Source organism: Fulmarus glacialis, unplaced genomic scaffold (assembly GCF_000690835.1).
Source record: "Fulmarus glacialis isolate BGI_N327 unplaced genomic scaffold, ASM69083v1 scaffold7884, whole genome shotgun sequence".
In the NCBI taxonomy this organism is placed as follows: domain Eukaryota; kingdom Metazoa; phylum Chordata; class Aves; order Procellariiformes; family Procellariidae; genus Fulmarus; species Fulmarus glacialis.
This window is the reverse complement of record NW_009207363.1, coordinates 1,478-14,783: the sequence shown is the minus strand read 5'-3', so window position 1 is coordinate 14,783 and position 13,306 is coordinate 1,478. Positions and strand designations below refer to the sequence as shown.

The 13,306-nt window shown below is 42.2% G+C and overlaps 1 protein-coding gene across 1 annotated transcript in view; it reads right to left on the bottom strand.

Annotated features, from left to right (window-relative positions):
• Positions 1-13,306, bottom strand: part of YEATS2 (YEATS domain containing 2) — a 48,308-nt gene that overhangs the window by 33,794 nt on the left and 1,208 nt on the right. Inside the window, exons 2-8 of the mRNA XM_009576068.1 lie at positions 11,249-11,346; positions 11,049-11,141; positions 7,734-7,976; positions 5,239-5,354; positions 3,914-4,075; positions 2,103-2,214; positions 379-423 (exon numbers count right to left, since the gene is read on the bottom strand). Of these exons, the coding sequence (XP_009574363.1) occupies positions 379-423; positions 2,103-2,214; positions 3,914-4,075; positions 5,239-5,354; positions 7,734-7,976; positions 11,049-11,141; positions 11,249-11,346 (869 nt within the window). The remainder of the gene's footprint in view (positions 1-378; positions 424-2,102; positions 2,215-3,913; positions 4,076-5,238; positions 5,355-7,733; positions 7,977-11,048; positions 11,142-11,248; positions 11,347-13,306) is intronic.

Here is a 13,306-nt window from a genome sequence, read left to right as displayed (position 1 = left end):
GCAGGATATTTGGGCGATCCCTTTAACTTAAATTCTTTACATATGAGATCTGCAGCACATAAGAATGCAAATCAAGACACGTGGTACCAGAAGCTCCACAAAGAAATAAAAATTAAAACTGTAGTACAAGTTAAGTTCTTTATGAAAGAAGAGCTGGAAACAGTCTCCCCTGAACTAGGAAGGGGAAAAAATGACTGTTGTCTTGAACAGTGACAAGGTGTCATAATAATTTCATTTAACAAGAGAGCAAAATCTACATTCCAGAAATTGTGAAATCAAATGGGTCTGACTCTGTGCTGAGTCCCGTGTATCTTTTTCTTCTTAAACATCCTTAAGGGAATCAAACTACAACATCCATCCCACAACCCACTGACTCACCGTTTCTGCGCCAAGTGTCTGCAGGCCTGTGTAGGTCCTGTCCAACTGGGTAAAACAATACAAAATATTTATATTAACCAGGGCAAAGCCATATATTAGCTGGAATTTACAATACAATTTGTTTGAAAGGAGTTGAAACTACTAAGTTGAGCAGCGGCGCATCAAATATTTTGAGGCCACAGGGTCAGAAATCTGTGTGCTCTGTTTAGTACCCTCTCTTCTGCAAAAAAGCCATCCACTACCCAAAGCCTACATTAAAGTAGAAAGCAGCAAAAAAGCTGAAGGAAATAAGATTGTTGGGGAAATAGAATCATAGAATGGTTTGGGTTGGGAGGGACCTTTAAAGGTCATTCAGTCCACGCCCCCTGCAATTAGCAGGGACATCTTCAACTAGACCAGGCTGCTCAGAGCCCTGTCCAACCTGACCTTCAATGTTTCCAGGGATGGGGCAATTATTATTTCAGTGTAAGAGGAGCCTTTCAAGAGTGTCCTTTTTTATTCCTAAAGTCAATATAAGGAAATAATAATGAGAAAAAAATCAAAGAGATTTAAACTAATCAGCAGAAAGGCTATGTTTGCACTATACTTTTGATTAAGTAACTATTCACACTGAGTATCAGCTGATGAAGAGGCAGAAAATCCAAAAGGCATCTATTAAGATACCTATAGAGAGAAGCTGGGTTTGACAGGCTCCCGGTGCCCTGGAGCTCAGGGGTAGACAGGCTGCCAGCCACAGAAAAGGGCCCAGCTCACTCACATCACCTCACAGCTGCCACAGGCTCAGTACACGAACAGCAAAGATTTGCTGATTTGAGTTCTTGTGTGCCATGGACTGGCTCAGTTTTCTTCTGTAGGCTGGGCTTCCTTCACTGCACAATGTCCATCATACTGTTTCTCCCCAAGTTATATCTCTCCAAATATATTTTACTCATCATCTGCATCAAATGTCCCTAAATTCCAGGGGAACATTTCCAACCTTCTCCACTCTCTATATTTGGGGTTGCAATGAGGTATCTACATTAGCAGGAAATTCATTAATGCAGGCAGGGTTTAAATAAAAGTAATCATGCTGCTCAAAGAAACAGGAAACTAAACCAGCTCAGGACTTAATTCCACTAACACTAGGGACTACTAATTAAAAGGACAACAAGAGCAATGGCCTAGTTTCACAGGACTGCTGCATACTATAAATCCTATTGAGTGTCACAAGACAGGTGAATGAGTTGAAAAAGAAAGGTCTCTTCAAAACTAATAAGGAACGAATGGAGGAATCTCAGCCCCTCCCTGCCCACTCTAGCAACAGAGATAATCTCTAGCTGATACGCACAATCCAGCTGATACGCACAAGTGCTGAAGGAACAGAACAGATATAGCAACCACTTTACCAACAGAAACATAGCCCTGCAGCACCCTGTCAAGTTAAAGCCAGTGAGAGCACGATAAATAGGGAAACAACAGGTAAATGCTTTGCTGCTCTGAGCAGAATCAGTTCCAGCTTCTGCAAGGCTGGGTTCCTTGGCTACGGCATCACCTCCAATATAGCCAAGGTAAGAGGCTTTCCTGGATCTTTTTTGATTCTCCAGCTCAACTATTCATGTGCAAATAACCAGCAGGACATACACACAACAGAGAAAGGCAGAAGCACACACACAAGCAGAGCCTCTTCTAGATTATGCAGGAGAGCTCATTTAATTGCTTTTCTCTCAAATATTTTGTTCAAATACCTTCAAATTGTGTATGATATCAATCCTCTTGTTCTGGCTATCCTTGAAGTGTATCTGGACTCTCACAGGGAATTCTCCCCAGCCTCTCCTGGTCAGGTGAAACGGAGGTTCTCTGGAAACAAACGGTGACTCGCATTTTGGATGCAGCAGTGGTATAGCTTTCACCTACCTCTTTTTTAGAAAGCCTGCTTTTCTAACTGACAACTAAAGCTATCTTCAGGCCTGCTCTTCACCACAGAGAGAATGCAATTGCAGAAATGAGGATTTTATGGCTTTGGACAGCTGAAAAATAGTTTTATTTCGCACAAGGGGACAGGGAAGAAAATGGTAAAGCACTGTTGGATGAGAGAACACGGGAAACAAGCATCTTTGAAGGAAAAAAAAAAAAGGCTGTGTAATGCCAAATGAAAAATACTTGTTTCAAAAAACCCCAAGTCAGCTCATAGGACACAGCTGCAAGGTGAGTTTTCAATGCAGCATTTTGCAATCACTTTCTGCTATTACCTATCTAGTAGTAAGAAGGCACACACTTCATGTAACGCCAAGAGAACAACATACAAACTACAAGGAAAAGCTAACTCAACCACTGTCATTCTCCAAGCTGAAAAAGAAGGGTACATTTATCAATAACATTTACTGTTACTTTGTTTGTATTTCAGCTTGTTGTTATTGTAAATCCCAAATGTAGTTTTGCAACGGAACAAAACGCGAGAGGTTTAAAGGCTATTTTTAGTCCAGAACATTAATGTTCACTACAATGGCCGGGACTGTGCAAAAAGAAGAAATCAATTAACTAGACAGGATTAAAACAGAAGACAAACAGCACTGACATCAGATACTGGAAACTGAAAAAGGCACAAGAAGACAGCAGTCAAGTGTAATTTAGTATGTTATACAAGAAATACAAAGGAGTTTGCTTTTGTCCTGCTCAGGGTTGCCTTCTCAAAAACATTAGTGAGCCTTACCAACTTCTATCTCAGATATGCTTTTCTGGAGTTGCCTTTCAGTGAGTTTAATTTTGCCAGAATTAAGTTGCCATTCAGTGCCTAGGCAGTCTCCCCACCTTCCTCCAGGCAGGCAGCTGAACGTCCTGTGGAGAATAATTCCTTTGGGAAGACACAAAGTAGTTTGAAGGCGTCCTCCCACTGTCTTGCCCAAAGGAGCAAGAATGAAAGATTGATGGGGCATTTCCCTGCAGCAGTCAACAGAGAACCGACCCCGCTCATCTCATTAGGGTCACAGCTTTGAATACAGGTTTGGGAGAGGACAGAGAAGCTGCCCTGTTTCTGTAGCACCAACACCATTAAACTGTTGGGAAATTCCTTGAAGCATACAGCCAATGCCACTGATCTCACTACAGCAGAGAAATATTTGGGAGAGGGATAAAACTTCTTGCCCAAATGCGCATGTATCATTAAAACTAAGGGCAAAAGAGCTTTCTGAGACTCCTCTTTCTTTCCCACACTGGACGGGGTGCGAGGTAGAGAACACCTCTTAACAAAAGTCTAACCTGCACAGCAGACAGTGTAACACATACAAGAGATACACAAACTCACACAAATAACATGAAATGCAACAATTAAATGCTTTTTTTCAGTAGGAAAATCCAAAAAAACTGTTTGGCACATTTGCTACATAAAAACTAATTTATTTTTACTATTATTTTGGAGTAAGTCAAGCCAAGCCAGAGGTTAAAGACAGACATGGAATACAAAATCCGGAAAAGAAGTTGCTAACTTTCTAAGAAACTTGGCATAGTAAGCCTGGCAAGCATACAGACTGGAATAATGACTGGAATCATTCCTTATTACCTCACTTCTACCAGGTCATTAGGTTTGTAACTGGGATGGAGGAAGAACCAAACTTTCTTGACAAAATGATTTATGCTGGGTTCTCTCCGAGAGCCTCGGACATACACCATCCATTTATGGGTTGACTGATCATTTTCTTCTCTCTTGTCAGGGGGAATGTACCTGGCAAAGAAATTAAAAAACAAACACAAGATAAAAATCCCAAATAGATAAATACCACAAAAGGTATTTCGGGAAAGATTAGGCAAAAAAATTAGAGATGGTAAAATGCCTATGTGCACCTTGTGCCCTGTATGGTTCTGCTCATTATTCCGTACTCCGACAGTTCATCCAGCTCTTCAGAAGAACTCCAGAAACAGATACAGGTCCCATAATCTACTCTATGTTTCTAATACATTTCCTCAACTTTAGTGCACAACTGCCATATGATATCTGTCCATTCAAACATTTGCTTCTTAATTAGGCTCAATTTTAACACTCTACCACTGTCAAATCCCCTTCCTCCTCTTTTCTGAGATATCAAGAAGTCAAATCACTCCAGATCACAACATCAGCAACTCTGCTACAAAAAATAACAATTCTTATAAATTTTTAAGAAGCTTCATAGTCAATACTTGCTTCCGGGTCCAGGCTTAGGTAGATTTTCAAGATGCATTTCTAACACCGTAAGAAACATCAGCAAATGTTTGCAAGAGGAAAAGACTGACTTGATTAGTGCGAGGGTGGAGAGTTGAAACCTGGGCTTGTCCATAGTTTCCACAGAATGAATGTCTTTCTTCACTAATTTTCTCAAAGTTCAAAAGTTATGTATACTTACCTGTCTTAAATTTTTTTTGGAAAAAAACAATAAATAAAAACTGTACAAATGAATTTCTTCAGATTATGCTGAAGATTTCACAATTTTCCTCATTCTGGTGGTTTGTTTTGTTTTTTTTTTTTTTTATTATTTGTTTGTTTAAAAAAAACACATCGTCCGTATGGACCCACTGAATTAGCCATTAGGACAACTTGCTTTTCCAAATTTTCATGGAAAAATTTGGGATTTCTAACTGGTCAGGAAAGGCTGAGAGACTCCCCTTGAAAAAAACAGATTTTCAAACCTCCATATTTATATATATATAAATAAAACAACTACTAAAACACCTGTTCCTCCCACAAAAAAACTCACGCAGACACTTGAGGAGGGCAACCTTGGGTACAGTGAGTATTCAAGGGCAATACCTCACATTGTGACAGCCTAGCAATTGTATTTGTCTCCTAATTTTAACCTCCTATTCTATTTCATCCTGAAATAAAGGCCCATCCCTCAGACTCTGGATACTAACTTGGAGACGTTGCCAACCACAATCGTTTTCTTCACATAAAGCCGTGAAGTCTCATCATTTGACAGTCCAGCATTTCGTTGTCCTGGTTTTTGAGAGCTTGAAACACCCGAACTGTCCTGAGGGTAGGGGAAGAAAAAAAAGGCAAACAAAAAACCAAACATTCCTCTTAAACATAATTTTGTTTGGTGCTAGAAAAGTAAGGTGTTGTTAAAAAAAGTAAACCTGCATAGTTAAATGAAAGACCAACAATGAATCATCCCTAAAAATACTTGAATTGCTATCTAGGCAAGTTTAAGCAACTCAGGCATACAACCTAGCCAAGTGTACACTGCACAGCTTAACTGAGCGTACATTATGCGACATACCATGGATCTGAGCCACGATTTCAGCCTGGGTTTCAAAAGCATTGCCACTGCACTATCTGAAAAAAATCAAGCATTGCTAGAGTGGCATCATGTTGGTCACTAATCAGAAACAAAGCTAAATCTCCCACGAGTGGCTTCTGAAAATCTAAGTCTTTCTCATTCCCAGCCTCTGCTGCTTTGAGGGACTCCAGCGTTGCTTCACGGTGAAGAATCAAGGCTGGGCTTGAGACTCCCTTTGAAAATAACTCAGCTGAATCTCAGCTTGAGATTCAGCTCCAGCTCAACAGGAATAGCAGTCAGCCATACCATGTCACTGACATCTAGATAAGCCTACAAATCCACTGCAATTCTTGGGTGTAATAAATCCAGCCTAAGCAACCTTATAACATAACCTCAGCTATTAAACAGTGGCCGAGACTCCCTGGTAAAACGATGCCATGACGGCCCACAGTGCCAACACAGGCTGCACTGCTGTTTGCATGGCAATGAGAGGCTTTTCTATGGCTCTGTTGGATAAAGTGGCTGTCCAGAGAATAAGGGACTGCCATCCTCTCGTGAACAACAGAGTTGGTGCTGCAGCTTCCTGGAGCGTACTCCACTGAGCACCTGTCAGACGAGGGTCAGCGTGGGGAGCAGTGGATTCACTAGGAGCCGCTACACCTCCTCTCTTAAGTCAGTGATGCCCCAAACTGGAGCATGGAGCCACAGAAAGCTGGGATGGCTCCTGCTCCTCCCCATTCCCTCAGCCACTTCTGGGCCACAGGCTGCGTTAGTCAAAGATCAGAGAATCATAGAATCATAGAATCATTAAGGTTGGAAAAGACCTCTAAGATCATCAAGTCCAACCATCAACCCAACACCACCATGCCCACTAAACCGTGTCCCTAAGCGCCTCATCTACATGTCTTTTAAATACTTCCAGGGATGGTGACTCAACCACTTCCCTGGGCAGCCTGTATGCTACGCCCAAGCAATACAACTGCTCCATCAATGCCCCCAGTGCAGAAACAAGTTATATTGGTTTACAATATAGGTGGGTCCACATTATATATTGTGTATCTGCCTGCTGCTATGGACCCTAGGCAGGGTTTCAGCAAACTGCAGCCCTGTTATCAAGGGTGTCATGCTGCCCAACGGAAGCAGACTCGTTGCTCTTTCTGCCATGTATTACTACAACTTGTTCAGCTGCAGAATGTAGTCATATGCAATGGGATATACCCATCCCCAGTCTGGGTTAGAGGCTGTACTCCTCTGGCAGGCCTGACAGCTTAAAGGAACTGAAAGGAAACTGAAGAGTTTCACCTCACCTAGCAAGCTGCATTTTACCTGCAGCCAGCAAGAGTGCCTCCCCGGTGGAGCTAACTGCAGCCGACAGGTGAAGCATTTCTGTAGCTGCACGGCAAGCCATAAAGGGAATGAATCCAGGTCAAAAATAACCCAGAAAAAAGTATGGGGGAACAATGAAAGAAGGTATTTTTAACCTGGGTCACTCTGGTTCAGTTAAGCAAACAGTGATATCAGCACAAGAGCAAGCAGCACCACCAGGAGAAAAACAACTCAAACAACACACCCAGGCTCTACCAGCTCACGCTCCCAGGGCAAGCTAATCCACCGGTGTCTCTGTGTTTTCTCTACAGGCTGCTGAGGAGGCCAAACCCCGAACTCCAGTGGTTCAACCATGCAGTCCCCATGGGCACCCAGGGCCAGGCAGCAGCACTGCTTCTTAAAAACACTGCTGGGAATGACACATCTTGCTCTTCTCTCCAGGCTCCACCCTTCCTGACCTGACTTCCATCTGCAGAGCAAAACCCTTTGCTCAAACAGCTCCTACCCCAGAGGCTACCAACCAAGGCAGCAGCAGATAGCCGGGCTAACACAAACACTATCACCGCTGCCTGGCTGACCTCTCTGTTGGGCAAGACTGAGTGAAAAGGAGTTACCCAAGTTACATACGCTTCAGTTAGCCTTTCAGCAAAGCCAGGCTGAGAGAGTGGGAGCAAGCGGTTGGAGAGATAAGAAACAGATCTTCAGCAGGGTGGGTGAAAACATGAAGAGCTCCTGGTGCCAGTACTGAGTCCAGACAGAGCACACACCTCCAACAACTTGACCACCACTCGAGTTTTACTTTACCCGGCCAGTACTTCTGCTCTGTCTCTGGTCCAGGCTGTTTGTCAGCCGCTCGTCTGCATCCAAGTTGCCATTGTCTTTGTCCAGGAGAAAGTCATTGTGCTGAGAGAGCGAGTCACTCTCGGAGTGGTTGGCAGATGGAGTGTCTGAGCCCTGGTTAGCTGGAGACGACGATCTGGAGGGCGATTCCAAGAATTTCTTGATTGAAGGGTGATTAAGAATTGTTGCATCACATGACCTAGTCCCCTGCAACAAAGAGGTCAGGCAGATCCATCACTATTTCCCTGCAGCCCAGATAAAAATGAAGCTGTGCCAGAAGCAGAGCAAAAAGTCAACGTATGAAGAAAGAGCAAATATTTAATCAGCTGCCTTGCAGGAAAAACATATGCCACAGAAGATAAAAGCTTACAATGGTTCTACAGAAACAGGACCCCAAATTGAATCTGTTCCTTCAGACCTTTAGATCTCAGAAACCCAGCTGGTTTTGGAAAGGAGGACGGCAGCCTACCGTCCCTTTGAAAATAACGGCTTCCCTTCCTGTGCAGACACCTACGGTCTTATACCATACGAAAGACCACAGCTGCCCGATTGCTGCAGGCAAGCAGGGTACGTAAATGCATCAGGCTCTTTAGTTTTGATACTGACAGGCAGTCTTGCCAATGCCTATGAGGCAAGCTATACGTATTAGCACCCTGTCTGCTCCCAAAGTTTAGTGGAGGATAAAAAATAATGTGCTTAGGCATGCTTGCAAACTTTCCTCAAAATGGACATCTTAGAGCTAATCTTAGATCCTCCTAAACCTGCAAGGGGGAGGACAGGGCATGTGTGTGTGTGTTTAAATCTCTTTTGGTTTTTTTTCATTACTGTGACAAAGGCCCAATATATTTTTTTCCTGCATTTGCTTTTAACTTCAGAAGTGGCAAGGAAAACACCCATCACTCAAAGCAAATGTCCCTCGGCCACTTCTCCCAGCCATCAGTCCTCCCCGTCACCTCGGTTTGATGATGAATCAACCGAAGGCAGCAGAAACACCCCTCTGCCAGCAGCAGAGCACCGACAGATAAGCTCACTCCAGCTCCTGAAGCCACAGACTCACATGAGAGTTGCACTGACAGCTTTTCTTGCAGGCAGTACCAGCTGAAAGAGGCTTTCTTCTTCCCTGCCCCAACCACCCAGATCAGCCAGGCTGGCACAATTATTCAGGGCGGGGGAGGCAGGTCACAAGAAAAACAAATCAAGAAACTGATTTGGGATTTTTTTGTTTGTTTGTTTGTTTGCTTTTTGTTGGTTTTGTTTGGAGTTTTTTTTTCCTTTGCAGGGTTATTTCTAATCCACATTAAGCTCCCTGATCCACAATTCTGCCAACGTGATGGAGGGGGTGGCATGTGGACAGATACCAGAGCCACTATGGAGCATCAGAACTGCCCTCAAGAGGTGGTAGCAGGAGTGGAGTTAACCTGATCCACCTTGGACTTTAGAGGTTCATTGCAGGGCTTTCTTTCCAATTGCCCATTAGGTACATGAGCGAAGCAATTACCAACTCCCAATTACCTGCTCAAGAGCACTTAAGAGAATTATATCCATATATCCAACGGCGGGGGGACACACACAACATGACCAAAAAAACCCAAACCCCAAACCAAATCACCACCAAGAAGCTTTTTTTTTTTTACCTCTACTCAAGTAAACTGACCAACACCTTGTCCACTAATTTGTGGGAAAACATAATAAACTGTAATCATACAGAATCATAAGCCTCAAAAACACAGCAGCAGTAGGTTGAAGAACTGTTTATATTTACAAGAACAGGTTAGGAATTTGCAAATCACCTTCCTAGAAGTTCTGAATTAAACTACAAAGATTCCCATTCTACCAGAAACAGAAACAAGACAACCATTCACTGCCAACCAAGTCAAACATATATTAACCACACATTAAAAACAGACAACAAAGAAAACCGAAACCAGTAACAATTTCAAAATAAAAAGAGCACTGATTTAGCCTGCGTGCAAATCAGGACTTTTAGAAAAAATTAAAAATGCAAAGATACAGCTACACTATCCATAAGCTCATAAAAACTACAGGAAAACTAAACAAAGCAAGGATGCACCAGTAAGTTTTGTGAACACTTTGAAACAATTACAGAAGTTATTATTTCTGACAAGTGTGAAAATCAATAAGGAAAACACAAACACCCTGCATGGCAGAACAAGTAAAGAACATGGGACAGTGCAAGCTCTTGCTGACACACAATGACATTGGATAAAAGCACTTTCAAAGATCAGAACCCAGCTCACATTCTTCAGCCGCCTACACAAAAATCCAGGGGGGAGAAGGGATCTCCAAGGCTCCCAATACTACCACAATCTTTCTCAATTCCAGTTGCTCAACTCAAGTTCAGTGAGGGAAAATCAAGCTGGACCTTTTTGTTTTTACCACCCTCCAAGTCTTCTGGAATCACAATAGGAAAACAGCAGTAGCAGGGCGAGTCATTGCTTGGAAGAAAAATTCTCGGGGTACTAGAGTGAAGACCAGGTTTGCAGCATCCATCTACAGTTTTCAAAAATCAGCTCCTTACTGGAAATTAGATCAACTCCCTGAATTGAACAGATGGTAACTAAAATACCTAAACTGGTAGTGAACTGCGTGTCAATCGGGCATCTGCATGAGTCATGAACAACCTGCGATTACCAGCCTGTTACGGACACAGTGCTCAGAACTGGGGTTTAACTAGTAGGGTTTGGGGTTTTTTTAAATCTCCTTGTGAATTTTTAATCTCTCTGTGGTATCTCTTTGATTTACCTCCTGCTTTACTGCTGCCATCAGTCTGTTCACCAAACCATTAACAGCCTGGCTGCCAGGGTAAAGGGAGGATGGTTTCATGGCACTGCCCGAGACTCAAGAAATCTTGATTTCCATTTTTTTTTCCTGAGAAGTTTCAAAACCCATCTGCTTCCACTCTCCTCCTGTGAAATGGGAAAACATGTTCCCCACTTTTCAGGGCTCTGCAAGGACAAACTGTGCAGTGTGTGAGAAGCAAGGTGCTCTCATGCAAGAGCTGATGAAAAAAGTGCAGAGTATTTTAGAAACCAGAACCAAGTGCTGCTGAATGACTTCTCAACTGCCCAACTGCTGAGTACCTGAGGCCCAGCTGGTGATGCACAGGTCTCCTTTCCCACTGCCACCATTTGCAGATTGTATTCCACCATTTCAGAAAACCGCATCTCAAAACCAAACATCAGCTGACTAGCCAGTGAATTACACTTCTTCCTTAGCAAATATTCCCTAAAGTCTTATTATTCCCGAAGTAATTTTTACCTCTCCAGCTTTAAGGAGACCAGCAGACGCGTAATAGTTAGCCACAATACAGGCACGCAGCTTATCCATCATCCTTCTTGCTTCAATCAGGCGCTACAAAAAGAAGAGGTAACATATAGTAATGGATAACCACTGCAGCAATCCCCTCAAACCCCGATACACCAGGATCTTATGCATTTTTAAGAACAAAACCTTTATACCTGATCTATCACTTCAATTTCATGTTCTTTACTCTTCATTTCGACTGCAAACTGTTCTTTTATAATTGTCTCAATCTTCTGCACAGCAACATCACGAGCTGTACAAGGCCGCACATGGAAAATAAAGAAGAAGGAAGTATTTATATTGCTATTTTTGAGATTCTATTTGAAAAAATAAAGATCAGAAATCATCATGGAGTGAGAAGTGAAGGGATAATAAATTCAGCACACACACAAAAAAAGAGAAGGATCACTTTTCTGCAAAAGAAAGTAATTTGACTTAACAAAAACCACATGTATCTTTAAAAGCTGGTTTATGTGGAGGGCTATTTTTTCCTTTTTAGGTCTGAGATGACAAATAACAGAAGATGGCAAGAACAGGACCAGTTTGTTTACTTCTGTCTCAGTAAAGCTGTAAACAGTAAAAGGAAAACTCAAATGTGCTTCGGCCAAGTGCAGTTACCACTGCAATTACGCAGGAGTACGCTGGAACACTACGTACATTTTTCTGCTCTCTTTGGCCCGATTCATATCCAGGAAATTTACACCACATCATGCAGCAATAATAAGGCAAACTAGTACTTTGTATGTTCAGCACTGGCATGAAGTGCAGCCTGCTCTGGAGTGCCTACAAGCCTTTTATTACCCACAAAGGAAACTACATTATCGAAAGCTGGTCTACCTCTTACAAAATCCTCTTCCAGCACAGCAGTCAAAAAATTTTAGCCTTTTAGCAGGAGTTTATTGACCTTGGTGGAAAGCATGTAGTTTAATATTTCAAACCGTGAGAATATCTTACTGCAAATTAGCAGCTAAGAACTAAATTGACATCTTATTGTGTTTTTCTAGGATATGTATAAACATAGGAAGAACAATTCTTTTTGCTCTACACCTACTATAGACTTTAATATTGCCCTTCCTTTAAGGGACCTCCATTATATCAAGGGGCTTCAAACAACATCTGTTTTTAGCAAGTTCTAAGCAAGAACTTGGAAAAGCAGGAATTGTACTTCTAGAAGAAAGCCTGGAAAAGGTCCTCCAGCCTCTATCAGAAGTACAGTGACCCCACTGCAGAGCAGATCAGAGAAACAGCCTGGGTTCCTCTGAAAAAAATCTCACATTGTTTCTATGTGGAATAGGAGGCAACAGCACCAAGACTTTGTTTTGAGCTTCGGCGGGAGCATTTGTTTGACTAAAGGGTACGTATCTGTTTGAAGGGGTTTCTAATATCCCAATAGAAAAGAGTAAAGAAATCAAAAGAAATCAAAAGCAAGTCAAAACTTTGCTGGTATGTTCCAGCTAGCATACGTAATTTTACTGTCTGATCGGGTACCTACAACAGGAGTAAGGCAACTGATGTTCTATTTGCAACAGGGGTATCCTAAATATTTTTACTTATTTCCAGATATCTGTGTATATATATATATTCTAGGACCAGAAATAGTTCAAGCCTACATTAAAACAGAATTATGGCTGAATCTGTATGAGTAATACAAAATTAAAAAAGAGAGGGATATAATTTTCCTCAAACCATGAACATCATGCCTAGGAAATTCACATGTAAAGCTACACTTAAAATAAACCTAAACAGATTAAGGTATGAGATGTACAGCTCAGACAGGGACAACTGCATCTCTTCCCAAGACTGATGCCATGCAATACCAGCATTATAACAATTAAAGCACTTTAGGATTTGTGGTTATATTACAGAGGCTTTTCAGAACACTTTATTTTTGTATTTTTTCCAGCTTAGTATCAACCACAGTCCCTAATTAAGATCGTGTTAGCAAAATTTGTATACCTAAGGAATTCTTCTATTAAAACTTGAAGATCTTCCATGAGAGGAAGAAAGAAGCCAGTTTGGAGGAATCACCTGAACAGAAAGGTCACTTTGGCAAGGACGGTTTTCCAAGGCCCTGAGACTTTGCCTGCTAACTATTACGACCTTCTGAGAAGTTGCTTCAGGAGCAGATTAAAAACCCATCTGCAGTCACCAGGACACTCCACCACAGAGGGTGGCGACTTCTGGCAGCCAGGCAAGGCAGGCAGCTGGGAGTG